The sequence below is a fragment of the Hyperoodon ampullatus genome (assembly GCF_949752795.1).
Source record: "Hyperoodon ampullatus genome assembly, chromosome: 11".
Lineage (NCBI taxonomy): Eukaryota > Metazoa > Chordata > Mammalia > Artiodactyla > Ziphiidae > Hyperoodon > Hyperoodon ampullatus.
Genome location: NC_136924.1, coordinates 48,710,646 through 48,733,929, shown reverse-complemented (window position 1 = coordinate 48,733,929; position 23,284 = coordinate 48,710,646). Strand labels below are relative to the sequence as shown.

The 23,284-nt window shown below is 38.5% G+C and overlaps 1 protein-coding gene across 1 annotated transcript in view; it reads left to right on the top strand.

Annotated features, from left to right (window-relative positions):
- GXYLT1 (glucoside xylosyltransferase 1) overlaps nucleotides 1–22,816 on the top strand; it is a gene marked incomplete at its 5' end in the record, with an annotated part of 66,811 nt that extends 43,995 nt beyond the window's left edge. The window contains 4 exons of the mRNA XM_079714715.1: nucleotides 8,599–8,722; nucleotides 8,936–9,108; nucleotides 16,700–16,857; nucleotides 22,676–22,816. Coding sequence (XP_079570841.1) covers nucleotides 8,599–8,722; nucleotides 8,936–9,108; nucleotides 16,700–16,857; nucleotides 22,676–22,694 — 474 coding nt within the window. The 3' untranslated portion in view covers nucleotides 22,695–22,816. The remainder of the gene's footprint in view (nucleotides 1–8,598; nucleotides 8,723–8,935; nucleotides 9,109–16,699; nucleotides 16,858–22,675) is intronic.
- Nucleotides 22,817–23,284: the final 468 nt, after the last annotated feature.

The window sequence follows — 23,284 nt, the reverse complement described above, 5'->3', positions numbered from 1 at the left end:
CCCTTACTTTCAATCTGTATGTGTCTCTAGGTCTGAAGTGGGTCTCTTGTAGACAGCATATATATGGGTCTTGTTTTTGTATCCATTCAGCCACTCTGTGTCTTTTGGTGGGAGCATTTAGTCCATTTACATTTAAGGTAATTATTGATATGTATGTTCCTATTCCCATTTCCTTAATGGCTTTGGGTTCGTTATTGTAGGTATAGTCCTTCTGTTGTGTTTCTTGCCTAGAGAAGTTCCTTTAGCATTTGTTGTAAAGCTGGTTTGGTGGTGCTGAACTCTCTCAGCTTTTGCTTGTCTGTAAAGGTTTTAATTTCTCCATCAAATCTGAATGAGATCCTTGCTGGGTAGAGTAATCTTGGTTGCAGGTTTCTCTCCTTCATCACTTTAATTATGTCCTGCCACTCCCTTCTGGCTTGTAGAGTTTCTGCTGAGAGATCAGCTGTTAACCTGATGGGGATTCCCTTGTGTGTTATTTGTTGTTTTTCCCTTGCTGCTTTTTTTTTTTTTTTTTTTTTTTTTTTTTTTTGCGGTATGCGGGCCTCCCACTGTTGTGGCCTCTCCCGTTGCGGAGCACAGGCTCCAGACGCGCAGGCTCAGCGGCCATGGCTCACGGGCCCAGCCGCTCCGCGGCATATGGGATCCTCCCAGACCGGGGCACGAACCCGTATCCCCTGCATCGGCAGGCGGACTCTCAACCACTGCGCCACCAGGGAGGCCCCCTCCCTTGCTGCTTTTAATATGATTTCTTTGTGTTTAATTTTTGACAGTTTGATTAATATGTGTCTTGGCGTATTTCTTCTTGGATTTATTCTGTATGGGACTCTCTGTGCCTCCTGGACTTGATTAACTATTTCCTTTCCCATATTAGGGAAGTTTTCAACTATAATGTCTTCAAATATTTTCTCAGTCCCTTTCTCTTTCTCTTCTTCTTCTGGAACCCCTATAATTCGAATGTTGGTGCGTTTAATGTTGTCCCAGAGGTCTCTGAGACTGTCCTCTGTTCTTTTCATTCTTTTTTCTTTATTTTTCTCTGCATCAGTTATTTCCACTATTTTATCTTCCACCTCACTTATCCGTTCTTCTGCCTCAGTTATTCTGCTATTGATCCCATCTAGAGTATTTTTCATTTCATTTATTGTGTTTTTAATCGGTGCTTGATTCATCTTTAGTTCTTCTAGGTCCTTGTTAACTGTTTCTTGCATATTGTCTATTCTATTTCCAAGATTTTGGATCTGGGAAATAGAATCTTGGATCAGCTTTACTATCATTATTCTGAATTCTTTTTCAGGTAGACTGCCTATTACCTCTTCATTTGTTAGGTCTGGTAGGTTTTTATCTTGCTCCTTCACCTGCTGTGTGTTTTTCTGCTTTCTCATTTTGCTTATGTTACTGTGTTTGGGGTCTCCTTTTTGCAGGCTGCAGATTCGTAGTTCCCGTTGTTTTTGGTGTCTGTCCCCCGTGGCTAAGGTTGTTTCAGTAGGTTGTGTAGGCTTCCTGGTGGGGGGGACTAATGCCTGTGTTCTGGTGGTTGAAGCTCGATCTTGTCTTTCTGGTGGACAGGTCCACGTCTGGTGGTGTGTTTTGGGGTGCCTGTGGCCTTATTATGTTTTTAGGTATCCTCTCTGCTAATGGGTGGGGTTGTGTTCCTGCCTTGCTAGTTGCTTGGCATAGGGTGACCAGCACTGTAGCTTGCTGGTCGTTGACTGAAGCTGGGTGCTGGTGTTGAGATGGAGATCCCTGGGAGATTTTCGCTGCTTGATATTATGTGGAGCTGGGAGGTCTCTTGTGGACCCGTGTCCTGAAGTTGGCTCTCCCACTTCAGAGGCACAGCACTAACTCCTGGCTGCAGCACCAAGAGCCTTTCATCCACCCGGCTCAGAATAACAGTGAGAAAAAGTAGAAAGAAATAATTCGTAGAAGAAAGAAAGAGAGATTGAAAGAAAGGAAGAAGGGAAGTAAGGAAGGAAGGAAGGAAGAAAGAAAGAAAGGAGGGAGGGAGGAAGGATGGAAAGAAAGGAAAGAAAGGAGGGAGGGAGGGAGGAATGAAAGCAAAAGTGAATGGAAGAAGAGAGGGAGGGAGGGAGGAAGGAAAGAAAGAAAGAAAGACAGGAGGGAGGGAGGGAGGGAGGAAGGAAAGAAAAAGAAAGTGGAAAGAAGAAGGGAGGGAGGGAGGGATGGAGGAAAGAAAAAGAAAGAAGGAAAGGAGGAGCGGAGGGAGGGAGGGAGGAAGGGAAGGGAGGAAAAAAAGAAAGAGCAGGTAAAGTAAAATAGAATAAAGTATGAAATATAGTAGCGTTATTAAAATTAAAAAGTAATTATTGAAAAAAAACACGGACCGAAAGAACCCTGGGACATATGGTGGAAGCAAAGCTATACAGAGAGAATCTTACACAGAAGATTACACATACACATTCACAAAAAGAGAGCAGGGGGAAAAATCAAAAATCTTGCTCTCCAAGTCCACCTCCTCGATTTGGGATAATTCGTTGTAAAAAGAGGAAAAGGGCGAAAAGTCTGAAATCTTGCTAACTCCACCTCCTTAATTTGAGATAATTCGTTGTAAAAAGAGGAGAAAAAAAAAAGGGGGGGGGAAGTCTTAAATCTTGTCCTCAAGGTCCACTTCCTCAATTTGGGATGATTCGCTGTCCATTCATGCACTCCACAGACGCAGGGCACATCAAATGGACCGTGGAGCTTTAATCCGCTGCCTCGGAGGCTGCACAGAGAGATTTCCCTGTCTCTGCTCTCACAGCTCCCGGGTCTCAGCCTTGGACCTGGCCCCGCCTCTGCGCGTAGGTCGCCGGAGGGCGTCCGTTCTTCGCTCAGACAGGACGGGTTTAAAGGAGCCGCTGATGCGGGGGCTCTGGCTCACTCAGGCAGAGGGGAGGGAGGGGAATGCCCTCTCCTCGCGCACCAGGCAACAAAAGGGAAAAAAGTCTCTTGCCTCTCCGGTAGCTCCAGACCCTTTCCCCGGACTCCCTCCGGGCTAGCACTAACCCCTTCAGGGTCTCTTCCTGCCGCCAGCCCCAGACCTCTCCCTGCGCTCCGACTGAAAGCCGATACCCGAGCCTCAGCTCCCAGCCCCGCCCGCCCTGGCGGCCGAGCAGACAAGTCTCTCGGGCTGGTGTGTGCCTGAGGGCACCGATCCTCTGTGCCAAAATCTCTCTGCTTTGCCCTCCACACCCCTGTTGCTGTGCTCTCCTCCGCTACTCCGAAGCTTTCCCCCTCCGCCACCTGCAGTCTCCGCCCTCGAAGGGGCTTGTAGTGTGTAGAAACCTTCCCTCCTTCACGGCTCCCTCCCACTGGTGCAGGTCCCGTCCATATCCTATTGTCTCTGTTTATTCTTTTTTTCTTTTGACCTACCCAGGTATGTGGGGAGTTTCTTGCCTTTTGGGGGGTCTGAGGTCTTCTGTCAGCGTTCAGTAGGTGTTCTGTTGGAGTTGTTCCACGTGTAGATGAATTTCTGATGTATCTGTGGGGAGGAAGGTGATCTCCGCGTCTTACTCTTCCGCCATCTTCCTCCGGCCCCTGGTTGTCTTTTTTAGAAGAGACCCATTCAAAATGCTTAGTACAGAGCATGACACATAGTAAGCACTTCAGTGTTAGCTAAAAGCAGTGGCTTCTGAAACACTGATAGAGACTCACTGTTTACCCCTTTACATCTAGTTAGTACTAAATCAAACATCAAGGGATATTATGTCTTTTATGGTATGAATATATATGTAATATATATGTATATTTGTATGTGTATATATATTTGTCTGGTATTTTTCTTATGGCTTCTGGTGGACCAGAATTTACACCATTACTTATTACTCCTTTCTGCATGTCTGATTTAAATCTCTTGTCCCTTCTTATCCTTGCTCTAGGCAGCAGTACTGCTTGTAGCCTTCACCACCCACATCTCGCCATTTCATTCTTAAGACAGTTAATACCCATCGCTCTTGTCTTCTGTAAAGATCTAGTAAACCTAGGGGTTTTTTTAGCTTTCCCATTTTCTGTGCCTTTCTGAAATCTTGATTTCATTTCACTTTTGTCTTCCACAAATGAATGCATTAATGAGGCCAGTGTAACCTTTGCTTTTGCTTACAAGTGAACATCTTTCTTCAATTACCCAATTTTTTGATGTATTTTGGGTTTTAAAATTTCATGTACCATAAAGTTTTACTAAATAAAACAGGTGTCATACCATGAGTTTTCTTACTTTTCTGATGGTTAGACTATGCACAGTAATATTATACCAGAAGATGGTGCTGTAAGATTATGTGCTAAGGAATAATGTGACTGCTCAGGAACTCTTCATTTGAAATTCTTATCTGAGAAGTGTAGTGTTGCAAATAACCTTAGAGATAATTTAGTATAACACCATTACTTGATTTTTAAGAAAATTTCAAATTGCAGCTATATAGTTCAAATCTCTGATTATTTTTTATTTACCTTTTACTTACTTAAATATCATTCTTAAATATGTTTAACAGTTTCTCCCCTTTCCGTTTTCTTTTTGTCTGTGGCATGTTCTAAACCAGCTAGAGATGTAGATATAGGAGTTGAAATAATTTCTAAATTTTCAAGCTTTTGTTTTTTTCTATGTATTAATGACTTAATGAAAAATATGAGGAGTGTGATAGTACGTTAATTTAGTAGGCACAATTTACTTCATACCTACTATCCCTCTGTTTCAAACAACTCTATTCTTGCCCAGTGGGAACAACACAGATTTATTTTGTTTCTAAATATTGTATTTATGATTGCTGATATGTTTCTACAAAATTTATTGATTTTTAGTTCCATTTTTCATATATCTTTATTTTTCCTGATTTCCAAACATATCTTTAGCAAACATTGCCTTGTTCTTTCCTACTAACTCTATAATTTCTGGCACAGATCTTAAATTTTAGAGCTCTAGTGATGTAACTGAATTACTTGTAATAACTTTTCAAACTGTTTCATGCAGATCCATGAATGTTACCCCATAGTGCCTATCACATGAAAAGCTGTAAGATTACCCCTTAGGACAGTGGCCATGGCCATGTTTTAAAGTCTTTGCTTTGCTGTCACCCAGCCCTACCATTCATGATTATTCAGTTCCAACCTGATGTATTATAATTATGTATTTAAAAAATTAAAATAGTAAAATTTTAACTTTTTTGGTTTTTTCTCATAATGCTTGATAGACATTGATATAACACTGGCTAAGATACTGCTTTGTATTTTGTATTATGATTGTATTTGCAGTGTTGAATCTCTATTAAGGTATTTCTTAACCTTTTTCTATTTATTAGCTAAAAACCAGAGAATATAAATAAGGTTTCTTGAGAATTTTTTTCTTATATATTTACTGTACCCTGTTCATGTCGTGCCATTTATTACTTTGTAAAGTAATTTTTGCCTGTTTTCTCCATCTACTGAGGGCAGGGTGTATCTTTTATGCAGCTTTGTATTCAGAATATTTAGCAGGGAGTCTGGCGTAAAGTAGCAACTCAGTAGATAATTACTGGCAGAGGACAGACAGAAGTTTTAGAAACTAGGCCATTAATGCATTATTGAAAAATATTAGAAAAGAGAATACTTATTGTGAGGTGGCTGTGAGGGTCGTTTTTACTTATTTGGAAGATGTATGTGATGGAGGGCTTTTATTGTGTTACATGTAGAGCTTAAGAAAACAATATCAATTAACATCTTACCAAAAGGGATGGAACTTTTCAGAGATTAGGAGAGTGACTAATCTTTGGGAATTCATGAGTTCTCAGTTTCTAGCATTGTTGGAACATAATATGAATAGCCACCTGTCAGTTTTATATTTGTTTGTAACATAAACTGATGATAATAATGAGTCTGTCTATTTTCAAAAGCATACATAGTTCTAGAAATGAAGCTAATTTATCTTAATATAATGCATGTGCATTTTGGTAGGTTTGCTGAAATTAGTAAATTAGAACTACATCTTTTTAAAAAATGACAAAACTACTTCAGCTCTACCATCTCCCACCTCCTCTCCCTCCTCCAGTCAGTAACTCTTCTTGCCCATTCACTTGATGCCAGTTCCTGTATGCCAGCTGTTGTACTGTACTACTGTACTTTTCAAGGTACTGTACTGTAAGATTAAAAGTGTTTTCTTTAAAAAAAAATTTACAAAACTAAATCATGCTTATAAAAATTCAGGCAATTCATCACATATAGAGTAAAAAGACAAGTCCCCCATTTACACACCACTCTCCTCAGTTTCATTCCTTTGCCCAAATGGCATTATAAACTTTGCTATGTATTCTTCAGACCCTTTAAAAAAGTATTTTGAAACAGATATACATGTACATTAGCATTTATATGTAGAATTCTTTTATATATCTTCAGTTTGCTTTTTTCACTTAGTAAATATATAAATGATTTTTATGTCAGTACATATAGTCTGTCACATTTAATATGTGTGATACTGTGGAGAAAGAACGTTTTGATTTTATTGTTTGTGTGTACTAGTATGAATATGTAGTTACATGGCTGAAAAATATCTCATGTATTTTAATTTTTACTTTCCTGACTGTACCACCACTGTGGGATGAAAATCTTTCATAACAATTTTTAGCCATTTTTGTTTCCTCCTTTGTGAATGGCTATATGGCCATATCCTTTGACTATTTCTGTACTTTGCTGTTTTTCCATTTCTGTTGACTTGAGCTCTTTTTATATATGATGCCTCTTTATTAAACTCATTTCTCATAGTTTTTCATTGGTTATCTTGGATATTCTAGGTTATATCCTCAGCAAATAATACTAGTGTTATTGCTTCTTGTCCAGTATTTTTCTAGTAGGACTTTTCCTTTACATGTATTATAAAGGTCCCCCCACCTCCCACCCCTTGATTTTTTCTTTTTTCCCTAAAACTGCCCTGGACCTTGTTATTTTATCTTTCTTTTATTTGAATAGATGTATTTTTTGAATAGGTGTATTTCTGTCTCTCTATACATTTTTTTTTTTAATTTTTGCGTAAGTAGAATCCAGTGAAGACTTGAACATGACATGGTACAAGGGGTCCACCAGTCCTGTTTATTTAATCTGTTTCTGGCCTTGGTCCTTTTGAGCAATTCAAAAGTTTCCTTTTCAGATCCTAAGAACATTTAGTGAACATGATCAGTGATGTATTTCAGAGTCATCCTTTCAATAAAGTATTTTTTTAATAATTCCTTAAGTAAAACTTGTTTCAGTCATTTTCCAGATTTATTTCTGATTGTGTATAGTTTACTGTATTTACTGCAGTCTGAGAAACTTCACACAAAGGTAATACAATTATATTTAGTTTAAATACGTAGTTTTTTTTCCAGGAATTCTGACTTTTCTTTCTCGAAGGATAGATTGTTTTTGCCTCCATTGTGTTTATTATATATCCTAGAATAGCTTGTAATAATGTTTTTTAAGCTATCTGTGGAGAAGAATCAGTGTTTTTTTAAAACATTATTTACAATCTGTCATGAGGCAATGCTTTTGTAAAAATAATGTAAATAAATTACTAGGAAAATATTAGGCTAAATAGACATAAAATTGCTGTAAAAGTTTCTAAATCTTACTCTTAATTTGTGTACTTAAATCTTGTAGAGGACATGAAAAATTTACTGATCAGCACACTGCAAACTGTACTTTGAGGAGTACTGGTTTAAGTCTGGAGAGTTTCAAAGAGTCAAATTGGTATAAAAGACTTAGTATTCAACTTCACCCCAGCTTCACATGATCCCCAGCCCTCTTTCAAAACTCTGTTGTTTCCTTAGGTATGAGCTATGAGTAGTTCTGTAGAGGCTGAAAAGGCATCTGACGAAATTCAGTATCTATTTTTTTTTTTTTTTTTTTTTTTTTTTTGCGGTACGCGCGGTGCGCGGGCCTCTCACTGTTGTGGCCTCTCCCGTTGCGGAGCACAGGCTCTGGACGCGCAGGCTTAGCGGCCATGGCTCATGGGCCCAGCCGCTCTGCGGCATGTGGGATCTTCCCGGACCGGGGCACGACCCCATGTCCCCTGCATCAGCAGGCAGACTCTCAACCACTGCGCCACCAGGGAAGCCCCAGTATCTATTTTTGATTTATCAATTTCAAATGACCTCTTTGAAATGCCAATTATAAAGGGTTGGCAAATCAGACTAAGAATAATAGTGATCATGGTGATAATAATAGCTAACACTGTGCCAGGTACTTTTCCTAGTACTTTTTATTTATATATTAACAGGTTTGATCCTCAGCAGCTGTATGACAGAGACATAGGTACTGTGTCTAGACATATGACATAGGTACTAAAGCTATCTGCTTTTTAAGATGAGATCACAGTCATATTACTTAAACTACCACCTACTTTCTCTTTCCCTTTCCTCCCAGACATCTGTTAGTTTTATCACTTCTTTGTGCAGCTTCAGATACCTTCTTTTGTTATCTTCTGCACTCCCGCTGGACAGTTTTACTGACATTTACGTTTACATTAGGATCACTTGATTTTGAAACAAAAGTTTACACTTCTCCCCTTGCTCTGTAACAATTGCTAAGGGAAGAATGGGGAACTGTCATTATGCTGCCGTTTTAAACCTGGAAGCCTGAGAATCTCATTAATGTATTTACCAACAGAATGATATGACCTCTGTGCGACTACGATGGGGAGATATACTTATGCCATTGCTTAAAAAATACAAACTGAACATCACATGGGGTGATCAAGATCTGTTGAATATCATATTTTTTCATAATCCAGGTAATCATTTAAATTTATTCTTTGCATTTGTAAAAAAATCATAGTTAATATTTAGTCAAAACTGGAGAAATGCATTTATTTGATTTTGGCTTATACTAATGGTTATCACTTTTTTTTTTAAGACAGAGTAAACTAAATTTAAAGTAAAATTTTGCAAAGTGTTAATTCTGTGGAATTAGGGTATGTTTGCTTTTTTGTTTTGTCTCTGCCTAGAAAGCCTTTTTGTTTTTCCGTGTCAATGGAACTATCGACCAGATCATTGCATATATGGAAGCAATTGCCAAGAAGCCGAAGAAGAAGGAATCTTTATTCTTCATGGGAACAGAGGTGTTTACCATGATGATAAGCAACCAGCGTTTAGAGCTATTTATGAAGCACTGAGAAATGTAAGCTTTTTTTAAAAAAATGTTTTTGTGGACATACTCGCAAGCTTACCGAGAATTTGCATATCCTTTACCCTAGTTCATCAGTTATAAACCCAGCACTCCTTCCACATCTAGCTCTGGCACTTGGCGTTCTGCTGTAAGGAAGAGCACTCCCCTTTGCCCACTTACTGATCTGTACATTATCAGTGTGAACTCATTGATATGTATTTTTTTCCATGATTTATAATGCAGTATTCAATTTTATTTATATTGATGCTGAAGTTGTGCCAGATTTGGCGATTGGGAGCTCTTTTGGCTACCTCTTGTGCTCATTTGACATATTCCCATCATTATTTTCAGTACCTCCACATTCTTTGTCCAAACAAAATATCCCAGGCTCATCTTGTTATACATTCCCTGCCCTCACCCTGAAATCAGCTGTCAAAGGAACTCTGATGCTTATTGCTACAAGGGTGTCTTCCCTTCTAAGCCCTTTCAGCAGCAGAGCTGGGAAATACAAATATACAAATACACACAGTCATGTGCTCACACCAGTGCCTCCAGTTCCATTCCCTCAGGCCCCTTACTTGCCTTCTCCTACTTTGTTTCTGTTTTATCTCATTTCTTCCACAACTAGAATCCTGGCTCCGAACATAAAATATTTCCTCTTTTGCTTAGTTCTACAGTACACTTAAACTAATTTCAAAAATGCTCCATTCATACTGCTATCTCCACTCCTCTGTTCTTGAAAAACCAACCTACTATAAAGGATTTGTTTCGAGTCCTCCCCCCGCCCCTCCCCTGCCCCAGACGAGGGTGTGTACTCAGTACTATGTACAGAAGTTACTTGCGTTAGTTCTTTTCTCCTTCTTTCAGTGTGGTTATTCATTCATTTGAAATACAGTTGGGTTCATGTGTTTCTGTATGCTTTCAGTTTTAAGTTTTTTCCCCTCATCTTTGTTGATTTAACTTTAATTTGATATGAGGAATATTAATATACTTCAAAAAGTCAAAACTATATAACGGTTTACTCAGAAGTAGCACTCCTTCCCCATCCTTCCACCCCAGGCCCCCCACCCCATCACCAATTTCATTTTCTGGTTTGTCCTTCCTGTACAGGTAAGTAGATACATGTATGTTTTGTAATTCCCCTTTTCTTACATGAGAAGTAGCATATTGTTCATCTTTATTTGTGCTTTGCCTTTTTTACCGTATTCTGGAAATTTCGGCATTTATAAATATTTTCTTCATGCTTTTTTTTTTTAAACAGCTGTATGATATTCCATTTTGTGCATGTACCAGAGTTTATTCAATTAATCTCTTATGTTTGAACATTCTGCTCTTTTCCAGCATTTTGAATAATAAATAATGCAGCAGTGCATAACTTTGCCATACGTATATTTGTATTGTTGGGAGATGTTTCTTCAGGGTTAATTCCTGGACATGGGATAATTTTAATTGAAGATACCGCCTGTTTTCCCTACATGGGGATTATTTGCATTCCTGCCAACAGTTCATGACGAGGCCTGTTGCTCACAGCCTCACTAACAGAGTGTATTATCAAGCTTGAAAAATTTTTGCCATTCTAACGAGTGAGAAATGGAATCTTAGTTTAATTTTAATTTGCCTTTCTCTTATGATTGAGATGAACATCTTTCTATATATTTAACAGCTGTTTTTACATCTTTTTGGGGAGTGAATTTTCTTTCAAATCTCTCACCTAGTCTTCTATCACTTTTAAAAAATAACTTTATCGATAACATTATATACCACACAGTTCACCCATAGTGTAAATAATTCAGTGGTCTTTAGCATGTTTACAGAGTTGTACAGTTATCACCATGAGGGAGTTTCAGTCTCTACTCCCCACCTCCCCACCATTTGTTGCAAGTTCTTTGTGTATTAAAGATGTTAGTTCTTTTTCTGTGACATCTGATGTAAATTTTTTTCCCAATTTGACTGTTTATGGAATTTTTTACCATTCAAAGTTGTTTTTTAAAAATTTTGTGTAATCAAATTTAAAACCTTTTTTAAAAAAAGTAGTAATTAGAAAGTCTTTCCCTACCTATACTCAGCTTATAGAAAAATTCACCTATATACTTTTTCATTTATTACATTTAGCCTTCTGCTCAATTTGGAATTTACTCTTGAGAGAGGAATAGATCTAATTTGATCTTTTTCCAAACAGCTGTCTTTTCCCAACACCATTTATTTAAAAGTCTATCTGTAACCCAAAGATTTGAGATACTGACTTTATTATATACTAAAGTTCCATTTGTAATTTCTGGATTTTCTGTTTTGCTCCAATGGTCTGTCCATTTGTGTACTCTTACACACTATTTTAATTATAAAGCCTTTGTGCTGTATTTTAATATCTGGTAGGGTTACTTCCTCTTCATAGCCTGTCCTTTCAGTGTTTTCCTACCGATTGTATTTTTATTTTTCCACAAATATCAACTCATTTAATTACATAAAAAACTTGGTTTTTTGTTGGGAGTGTATCATCTTCACATATTAACTTAGTGACTGCTGACATTTTAATGGTGTTGAGACATCTTAAGAACAAGGTCTGTCTTTCATTTGTGTCTTTCAGGAATGTTTAATAGTTTTCTTCATACTATGGATTTTGAACATATCTTAAGTTTATCCTTAAGTATTTTATCTTCTTTGTTGCCTTTGTAAATGGGGTTTTCTCTTTTAAGCATTTACTTTATATCGAGTTTGGGAAAAAATTATACTGGCCCCACCACCCCAGATATCTGTTCTCTCTTTTTTTTTTTTCCTTGTTCTTACAGTGCTCTTGTTTAATTAAGGTGGATTGACAGGGGGAGATGATGCATGAACCAGGTCTCTGAATATGTTGGGGACCAAGACTTGGGGCAAATCCAAATAAGGACTGGATTTATGATTTTGCTTAAGGAGCATTATATCAAGTGCTATCCATGCAGCTAATTCATTGATACCTGGGGAGAAGTGTATGTGAGCACTCATCTCTCGCGTGGGTGTGTTCACTGCTCTGCTAGACTGTGTCTAATCTTATGTGGACGTGAAGACAAAAACATAAGTAAAATAACAAGAGTGGTTTGGTGTAAGCCTGGGGGTCAGGAGAAGAGCTGATGCCCCTGTTTGCTAGATGCTCAGCATCTGCTCGTGACTGCTCTCACTGTTTGCTAGTACAGCCTCAGTAATAGGAATGAGGATAAAGATACTGAACTGTAACCTAGTGAGACACAGATTGTACCAGGACCGTGAAAGACTGCAAGTTTTGCCCTGAAGAGCCAGGGAAGGCTTCGTTGATGAGGAGGCATTTGACGTGAGCCCTGAAGAATGAGTAAGAGTTTGCCAGGTGAGCAGGCTGGGCCAAAATTGCCTGAGAAAAAGCCTCAGGGGTTGTGGAAGGTCCACGAGGAGGTCAGGCGTTGAGCTGTTTGGGGTGATGGGTGAAGGGAGGCAGCGGCAGGGCTGGGCTAGATGCGGTGATGACGTGCTGTGTAAGGTGATGGTCTGCAGTGACAAGGAGCTGAAGTTGTCTCCTGGAAGTCTGAGTTTCTCAAACCTGGCGGTAGGCAAAGTGCTGACAGCATTGTAGGCTACAGTTTTAGTGTTTTTGCTAAGTTTCCTGTCCTATAAACCTGAGAGAGAAGGTTTCTGAAGAATCAGTTTATCACGATACAGCTACACTCACTGAAGAATTATAAAATTTAGTGATGTTCATTTTCATGTAGCCGACCTTGTATGCCTTCAGAAATCAATATCGTATTTTAATAATGCTTTATCATGGGTTGTCAAGCGGTGATAAAAATGACAAAAGGTACATTTGGGGTTCTGAGACTTTGCAGGATAGAAAAGAAATGCACTCCTATAAAAATGTGATTTCTTTGTTGCCTTGGATCATTTAAAAAAACATTATTAAGGAATTAAATCTTACTAGTTTTATTCGATCTTTTCTGATCTTCTATAAATGTATACTTTAAAAAAATTGAGTATTGGTTTTAAGCTGATGAATTACACTTGATTTTTAAAAAATAAATCTTATTTTAAAAACTACTTCAAATACTGAAGTAATTAAAGATTAATATTGGGGCTTCCCTGGTGGCGCAGTGGTTGAGAATCTGCCTGCCAATGCAGGGGACACGGGTTCGAGCCCTGGTCTGGGAAGATCCCACATGCCACGGAGCAACTAGGCCCGTGAGCCACAATTACTGAGCTTGCACGTCTGGAGCCTGTGCTCCGCAACAAGAGAAGCCCGCGCACTGCGATGAAGAGTGGCCCCCACTTGCCACAACTAGAGAAAGCCCTCGCACAGAAATGAAGACCCACCACAGCCAAAAGTAAATAAATAAATTAATTTAAAAAAAAAAAAAAAAAAAGATTAATATTTGTTTTGGGTCCATATTAATAGCCATATTACCCATTTTCAACTTAATGAAGTTAATCAGTCTTTTTTGGTGCTCTTGGTTAGTGTTTTTATCTTCCCTTATCTATAATTCAGTGAGAAGTGTAATTTAAAAGAATTGCAGTTTAGACAAGGGCATTTATGCAAGTTTCAGACAGAAGCTTAGTCATAGCCATCGAATGCTGTGAACAATAAGGACGTGAACCATTTTTAAAATGTAAATGCACGGCTATGTCTGCCAGCAAATCAGTTTTTACAGCCCACACATAGTTGTTAAATATTAGTTGCTGAGTGAATAAAAATACTAAGATTAAAAATTGCAGATTTGCAATGGGAACAAAATATTTTATTGCTCTGTAAAATATTTTCTGCTTGTATTTCGTTTGAATTATTAGATTTCTTGGTGTTTCTGTGTTACCTTTGATTTACTTCACACCCTTCTATTTGCATAAGATGCAGTAGGTTTGCAGAGATGCAAGGGATTCTCGTCCATTTCCCTCCTGCACGACCTTGTACATAGTTGGCACTCAGCATTTGTCAGATTGAACTGCCTGCCATTCTGCCATACTTTTAAAACGTGTTTTGTTTTTTGAAAATGTCTTTAATTACCTACTTGTGGTCATAATAACCTCACTGTTATTCACTGCCTTCAACTGACAGTCTTAGATATAAAACATGACCTTCCTAAAAGTTTGTGTGCTGGGTACGGTGCCAGTGAAGAGGGAGGGAGTGATTAACTGTGTCAGGAGAGGTTCTCAGAGGAGCTGACATTGGACTGAGCTGGAAGGATGAGTACCAGGCAGGCAGGAATGGTGCAGACCAGTCAAGTGTAGCACTCAGTATGGGAAGAGGCGCACAGTCAGGTAAGGGCACATGTGGCCTCTGGGAAAGGGAACGTCTGGATGTGCATTCCATGCTGCACAACTCCTGGACACTGCAGAGTCTGTGGCTGGTGGAGGGCGTGACTTCCGGCTGTGTACTACAGGTAGACATCTGGGTGATTTATCACCTTCTCCCGTAAAGGTCAAACTACTTGTGTTATATGTTGGACTAAAAGGGCCCTAATTCATGAGGCACTATTTTTATTTTGGGAAAATACTCATCAAAAGACTTTCCCAGTGAAGAAAAAAGAAATTTAACCACAAACACTGGGATTTAAATCACATGAAAATGGATGAACTGAATCTCAAGTACTCCTGGGAGTTTACTTTTAAACACTTTTGTTATGTTTTCATTTTTTGTCATTGTAGAGTAAGAAAAAGACCACAGTTGGCTCTTCCATTATTACTCGCCTCTCAGCCACAGTTGTCCAAGTATGTTGTTTATACACAGTGAAATGTTACTTGACAGTATCACTTAATACAGGTGTTAAACCTTGAAGAAGGTCAGGTAAACCTGACCTTCTTCAGCATAACCCCAGACAAATGTGCTGTATACAGCACAGCACAGTTTCCCACTGTTAACAGAGCTGCATCTTTTAACAGAGTTTTTGAAACTGACTAGCAGTGCTGTGTGGTTGTAAAGCTGTTGACGTTTTTTTCTTTTTTTTTTTAACATCTTTATTGGAGTATAATTGCTTTACAGTGGTGTGTTAGTTTCTGCTTTATAACAAAGTGAACCAGTTATACATATACATATGTTCCCATATCTCTTTCCTCTTGCATCTCCCTCCCTCCCACCCTCCCTATCCCACCCCTTTAGGTGGTCACAAAGCACTGAGCTGATCTTCCTGTGCTATGCGGCTGCTTCCCACTAGCTGTCGATTTCTTTTGCAGCTGAGGTGGACTCCTGGCTTAGCCACTTAACTAGCTTTGTAACTGGGAAGATTCTCCCCCTGCCTTAAGTTGCTTCTTTGTAAATAGTGATGTCCTATTTCATGAAGTTGGTATGAGGCTTAAGTGCATTAATATGTATAAAGCTCTTAGAACAATGCCAGGCAGGGTAGGAAGGGTCCTCTTTTAACCAGTCCGGCTTCCAACAGTCTCTCCTAGATCCCTGTGTGCTAGCTGTTGTTATTTTCGTTACGTTCTTCCCAGTTAAGCCTCTCTCTCTTTTTTTTTTTTTTCAAAAATACTTCAAGATATTTATCTTCAGTATATGGGATTAGGTTTGAAAAATCACCCCAAGAGTGAAGGTTTCATGCAGTTAATGTTCATAGTGTTCTTGCACTAGAGGCACCCAGGTTTAGGATCTCTTTGCAGCTCTACACGTCCATGTTCTAAATTAGCATCTGTGTTCAGCCTGTTCTCCCTAGATGGGCTGTGGCTTCCTACAGACTCACTAATTGTGATTCAAATGGTGCTTTTATTTCCTCTCCCTCAGTGGCAGCGTAGTGAACCTCAGGTCATATGCAGCCCTTCTAGATTTCAGGTTCTGAATTTCCTTCAGGATTTTGCATTTTTCACTGACTTCAAACTTTTCCCATAAAATGTTCTATTTTCAAGCCCCGTCAGTCTTTCTGATTGTAGTTGCAAATACTAAATGAAAAAATGTACCTGGTTGAAAATACTAAGCTCACAGGTTATTTGCACTTAACTATTACAACAGTGTTTTCCAAAATATATTCCTTGGGTTATTAATATATTTTATGGTGAAAAGGGTAAAAAGTATATTTTGGAATTAGTGGGCCAAACAATACCCAACAGATGTATTTTTTGTTTTTATAGTTTTTCATGTGCCACTGTGAATCCCCCCAAGAGTGCATGCATGGTATTTAGCAGTTCTCAAACATATTTATCCTTGGGATCCCTTTGTGCAGTTAGAGTTCTGTGGAAAGCACTGACCTGTGCTGTCATTTTGCATTCCTCCCACTCCGTGCCTCCATCTCACTCCTTTCCAGTCCAGCCGCACCAGTGTTATTAGAGTGATTCTTGGCTTATTAGTCTCTCTCAGACACCTCGAGCTTTTGGTTGTCACCTCACGCCTGTCAGTATCTCTGGTCTTCTGCCCTTGACCATGTTCTTGCCTTGGCCTGGAGTGCCCTGCCTCCATGCTCCTCTCTGAAGGGCTCTCCCCAGTACCCCCAGTGAGTTACCCGTACTCTCTCCCTCCTCCTGTGAGATCGTAGTCTGCTTAACTCATTGAAATTATTTTTTGGGCACATACTTTCTGTGAGACTTTAAATGGAGATTGTCAATGTCAAGTTGATTGAAGAAGTTGTTGGGAATAGAGTTAAATTTTTATATATATCTTTGTCTTTTTATTTTCTTTCTCTAGTGTTCTTTTGAAGATGACAACATCCATTCTTTATTAAAGCCTTTAGAACTGGAACTACAAAAGACAGTGCATACGTACTGTGGAAAAATTTACAAAATATTTATCAAACAGCTGTCAAAAAGCATACAAGATCGTTATGATAGACCACCAAAGGAAAGGTGATTCTTGGTGACCGCTAAATCAAATGAATTAAAACAACAAAATATCAGAGTATATGTGTGAAGGAATAGTCTTAGATGAAGTGTTCAGGAAGGAATTATTTATCTTCAGAATAATTTTTTTCCCGAAGAAGTTAAATGAGCAGTATTTTCATGTAATGAAGAATAAGTTGAAGTCTTGGACCCCAACAAGAAGATAGTTTTGACTTCTGATGTTTTGTAATGCTATTTGCTATCATTCTAGTATTGATGAAGATATTATTGAATGGTTATAGCCTACAGACTTTGTTTTACTCTTACTCTCAAGTGGGTAAGAGCAGTAGGGATGTATGGTTGGAGAAAAATGTACCTCATACACAGTGGAAACACTCAAACTGTGAGTATAGCAATAATTTTATGTCAGCACTAACCTCACTTTAAATGTGTGAGAAAAGGAAGTTGTTTACAGGAGCAGAAAATGTTCTGTTTCTAAAGAAATGGGATGTAACTGATGTCACTATTGACAATCTGTGTGTGCCTTTATACATTTCATCTCTGTTTTAAAATATTTTTGTGACAATCATGTTTAAACTTATTTTTAGTTTATAAGTAAACTGCACATTTAAAATTGAGAGGGAAAACTGAAAGTTTTGATTATTAGTCTCTGTGTGTATTTGTGAAACGTAGAATTTTCATTTGTACGTGCTTAACTGTCTTGCCAAAAGTCATATCTAAGATTATTAATTAGGTATTTTAGGAAATTTTTTCTCACTTTAAATGAAAATTTTCAGCTTTACTGGGCATTCTGGACACAATAAATATACTGATAATAAAATGAGAACCTAACGAGTATACTTATATGATGGTGGAAAATGTGATGGACCAAAATGCATAAGCTATGTACTTCCTGTGAGCAGTCATTATAGTTACAGTGGAGCAGGAAAAAACTGGTCCACTGAAACCTTTGTCCTTCTACCTCAAAATGGCTTTGCAAGATATTTTTGAAGAAGCAGATATACGTATAGAGCCTTACTTTAAGTTAGACAACTTTCATGGATGATTGGCTTCAGAAGATTGTCACATCTGATTATAGAAAAACTAGTTTTGATTTGGTTTGATGTACATGTCCTCCTTCTTTAAATCTCACTTAAGACAGTTATTATTTTTTTTATCTTGGCAATAAGAAAATATTACTTCTCTGTGTTTTTGACCTGTCTTCTATAGCTGTAGATTCTGAGTACTTAGCATGTACTGTGCTGGGGCACACGTCTCATTTTACCAAGTACTGTATGGTTAACTTCTTTTTCTCCTTTTGACATTTTAACGCTTAAATAGAGAAGAGAAAACCATGAAGGAAGACGATCACCTTTGTGAAAATAGTGGTGATTGGCTTTATGAAGACACAGCGCCCTCTGTGGAGACGTGGAAGACGGTGCTCTGTCTTTGCAGTTCAGTCAGGGACAAATTGAGAGAGGAAGGTGTAAGAAAGGCAGATTAGAAGCTGATGGCCAGCTCAGCACTCTTGGACAGAAGCGTTCAGAGAGCACAGTCTGTGCGTCCCTGGCAGAGCACCGTGGTGACTGTGAGAACTTGTGAACTTGTTGAAGTTAATTTGCTAAATAAAAAATGAGGTCCCTAGAATTTTGAAGTTTGGAGGGTATAGGATTAGTTTTAATGGTCCCCAGGTGAGACCATTGGCGACCTGGCTACATTAGACTCTTGTGGGGACCTTGCTGAGAATGAATTCCTGGGCCTCACCTTTGGTGACTCTGGTACCCCATGTCTAGATGGGTCTGCACATTACACAGAAGTAGAGAGAATAGTACAGTGGTACTCCTTGTCCAGATCAAACACGTCAATATCTTACCACATTTGTGTCATCTGTCCCTTTTTCCTTTGCTGAAGTATCTTAAAGAAAATGCCAGGCATCATGTTATTTCACCTCTGTGAACACTTAGGTAACTACAGTGACATCATATCTCCTTTGGCTTCGGTTAATATCCAGTTCTTAGGCAGATTTCCCTTATTGACTACAATGTTAGAATCAGAGTGCAAAAATAAGTCACATTATGATTCTATTTTTAATAAGCACCTCAGATGATTTTGGTGTCAGTTAGTTTGGGAACCCCTGGAAATCATTTTGCCAACTTGAAGGTTGAAGTTAGGACCACAACTCTCGGCACAGTTGGTGGATTATAAATGTGATTCTGAAACATTAGCGGAAGTACTTGGGGTTATTGACAAGATACAAATTTATATTAGGAAGTTGCTTAGATTTAATTTCCTTAGTGAACAGAGACTCTTAGCCCCATAGGCTCTAGTATGATTGGGACTGGGTGGAGTGTGGTCATAGTTTAACTGGACTGTATGCTGTGGTCTCACGCCTGTTGTACCTATTTACACTGTTACACACTCTACACTGTGGATCAGTTGGAAGGTTCTTCATGTGGTTTATTCAGACCTGACTTAATTGAGCGTTTTACCATAAATTGGGTTATGGTGAAAACTCTCCACTTAGGGACTGTGTTTACCTGAAAGTTAGGGTATCACAAAAAGACCTTAACAATATTAAAATGAGTTTTCTGAGTTTAGATAAGGTAACTTTTTCCTTGAGAAGTCTCAAGAAATGCAGTTCTCAGCATTAATGAGGTTAAATTCTAGAACAGATTAGAGAACGTTTTATATTTCTTTCCATAAGATGGTGTATCTATGCAGTTTATACGAATTACATTCTATATTCTTTGAGTCTATGTGTTAGAACAATTCTGACCTCAGAACTATCTCTGGGCTGCAGTATTACCAAAGCGGAATGACTTTATAATGTAGCCAACCCTCATTTATATGAAGTAGCCATCTTAGAGGAACTTGGAAAACCTTTAGAAAATATATATTGTGATTTACATTTTAAGAAAATACATACTTTTTTTTTTCCCTGTGAAGAGTAGTTCATAATGTATACGGTAACCCACTTATCTTTGGACACTTCAGAGCCTGAAACAATACTACTGCTTACTCACTGCTCTCTCATCTTGCCTTCAGTCAGATGTTATTGGTGTAATGGAAAGAAAACCAGACTGTGAACTAGATCTGGATTCTCTTCTTGGTTAGGGACCCGAGGCATATCATTTAACCTTCTCTGTGCCATAAGTTTGTGAACAATCAGTATGCCCCTCCCACCTCATAAGACTCAGAAGTCATGAAGTTGAGACCCAGAAGAGAGAATGGATTTGCTGCATGGCTTGTATCATGCCACACCAGCATTACTGTTGAAGTTCTGTGTTGCTCTGTTTTCTCCTGAACAGATCATTCTGTTTTAGGCTGAATGTTTTTTGACATGTTTTATATCTCCGGTATGAATTTGCTTAGATTATGTAAGGAAGAATTTTTAAGGAAGAGAAAGCAAAGGAAAGAATGATGTAAAGGAATGATCAAAGGAAGAAGGAAAAGAGAGGAAGTGAGAAAAGTGAGGAAAGAGAAGGGAATAAGAGTGAGAATGGCCAAAGGCAGAGTGCAAGAAGAGAGGGGATGAGAGTGGGGAAATTGAGAAGTAGAGGTAGAGAGCAGAGGTGTGGGAACAGTCACTTTTTGAGTTGCAGCACCCCAGCCTGTACCACTGTCTGCTTGCCTTCCTCTGTTTCAGTTCACGAGGCCCTCTGGGCTCAGGAATTGTGCTGGATTTCATGGAAGGGGCAACCAGGCTACCTTTGTTTGATTTGTTGATCCTAAAGTATTTTCCCAGTCACTCTACTCACTGATCATTTAGTGCTGTGAGTCAACATTGTATTTTTTTTTTGTATTTTTTCGTTAATTGGATCCAAGTTTGTGAGCTAAGACCTGTCGAAACACAATGACAAATATCTTCCTTTTTAACATCCTTTTAGTCTTCCCAGATGCTGAACTATGCAGGACTGACCACATAGATAACACAGGAGGAGGGGATGGCCGTATCAGATCTGAAGGGGGCCCAGGAATCTATCACAGTGGTTTTCCCAGATGATACTGATAAGAAGCTAGATTTGGGAACCACTGCCCTACCTTGAATGAATGGCATCTTAAACAGTACATCACATCTCTTGATTCTTCAGTAGGCATACTTCCAGTTGAAGTGTTAGGAATGGATTAAAGAGAACAGGAGACAGCAGGAGTACGTTAAATGGAAAAACCTTAAAAGAAAGTATTCAGTGTCTTCTTTTTCAGAAGTTTATATTGTAAGTAATAAACACCTTAGTGTTAATCAGTAGTGATTTAGCGAGACCACTGATTTTTTTTTTTTTAAATAACTTTTGGTTCCTTAGAGTAAAATAGAGAAGTAGGGAAGCAGTATGTCAGGTGTGGGGCCAGTTATCATTTTATTAAATGTAATTTCAAGCATCTTAAACAATTGCCTTATTGCATTTTAATATTTAATAAAAGTAGATTAAATAATGATTAGTACTGTAACAGTTATCCTTTTATACATTGCCAAAGCAACCCTTTTTTGCCTGTTAAAGTCTGGCTAAACTGTCCTGGTGTTCGTCGTTTCTTAATTCATTGAACATGAAACTAGATTTTTATAACTAAATTATATAAACTTAAGGCAGGTGTGAAAGGTGATGCAAGAATTTTTTTTAACTAAAAATGAATATGGTATTAATCCAAATATCTAGCAATTACAGAATTATGAGAACATGGAATAGCATATTGGACTAGGCAATTTAAAACTGATTACAAGTCGATGTCAAACTTCTAAATGGAAAATATGTATTGTCACCTCATCTCTACCAATTAATTCCAAATGTCTAATGGGATTGTTTCTTAAGAATTTTCTATACACCCAGTTTTCAAACAAAAGAGGACCTTTGAAAAGATATGGAGAGAAAAAGAAAGGAAAATTTCTGTCACTTCTAATGCTGTGAATGTTATTTGGAGGGTCTGTGGTCAAACATTTTAATGCCAAACTTAAGACCTGATGTGGAGCCTCTGATTATGTGTAGTTTACATATACAATCTGAATTTGTGAGCATATTCAAACACACATCATCATAGCAACTCCTTGTAAAAACTGAAGAAAAGCAACAGTGTACCTTTCATTTAAAATGTAAGTTGACTTTGACTATGATGGTAAATAGCTGTTTTCAACCTGTGTATAAAATCTCTTCAGGGAATATTGGAATGTTATGCAAAAATAATTCAGGGCTTGTAGCATAGCTGTAAACTGTGTCATCCATTGCATCACATCCATTGTTGTCAGTATCTGAGAGCTGGGCCAGTGGCTTTTGATGCATGTTGTAACAGAAGATTTATGAAGGAGATGGTGGTTTGTACTTGTTCCTGAAGTCAGAAACTGGAAGGTGTTTCCATTTTTCACAAGCATTTTGCATAAATATGTTAATATTTTGAGTAGTAATGATTCTAAAGTTGCAGGAAGGCATTTTGGTGTACTGTGTTACACAGAGATTACTACTCTTAAATTGACTTTTACCTGAAAATATGACGGTTTTAGGATAATTTGGGTATCTTCCTCCAAGTATTTTGTGTATCTTGACATTTATTAAAGGGAGGGTCAATATAAGATTATAGATTGGGATGTAACCTGAGAATAATGGAAAGTTGCTCTGTTCTGTTTTGGGGGGATTCAAATCATCTTTTTCTTGAGAAATTTTGTGTTGTTCTTACTAAATAAACATCTACTCAATAAATATATAATTTCTTCAAGTGATGTGTCTGAATTATTCTAGCAGTCAGAAGCAATTTTGGAATCTTTAGGCTTGGGAAGATTGATAACTAAAAGGGCAGTTCCTGGACTAATTCGGCAACTGGACAATGTCATCAGAAACCTGGGTATCTTTTGTCTTTACAGTACTGTTCTCAGCATGTGAGCTGTGTCTCCCCTGACGGCCCCCAAGTGACAGCCAACATTCTGCATCTCAAGTGACAACCAGAGGCAAAAATATATCTTTTTATAAGAGGAAGGTGCCACCTGTCTCCATTCACTTGCTCTCATAGCCATAGCAATATCTGTGTCCAAAACAATTACTTTGCAAAGAGAATAAAACTTCAATGGTTGGCTCAGACCATGATTTGCCCCAAACTTAAATATAGCCTCCCTTGAAGAATGTCTACTCACAGGAAAGGAAATAACATCAGGGTTCTTTTAGAAGTCTGTGGGGTAGAAGGGTAGGGGCTTAGAAGATAGCTATCGGGTAGGCAACAGACCTAGATGATTTTACTGGCCCAAGTATTTCTTTTTATTATTATTATTATTATTATTATTTTTGGCTGCGCTAGGTCTTCATTGCTGCACATGGGCTTTCTCTAGTTGTGGCGAGCGGGGGCTACTCTTCGTTGTGGTGTGCAGGCTTCTCACTGCAGTGGCTTCTCGTTGCGGAGCACGGGCTCTAGGGCGCGTGGGCTTCAGTAGTCGTGGCGAGCAGGCTCAGGAGTTGCGGCTTGCAGGCTCTAGAGCACA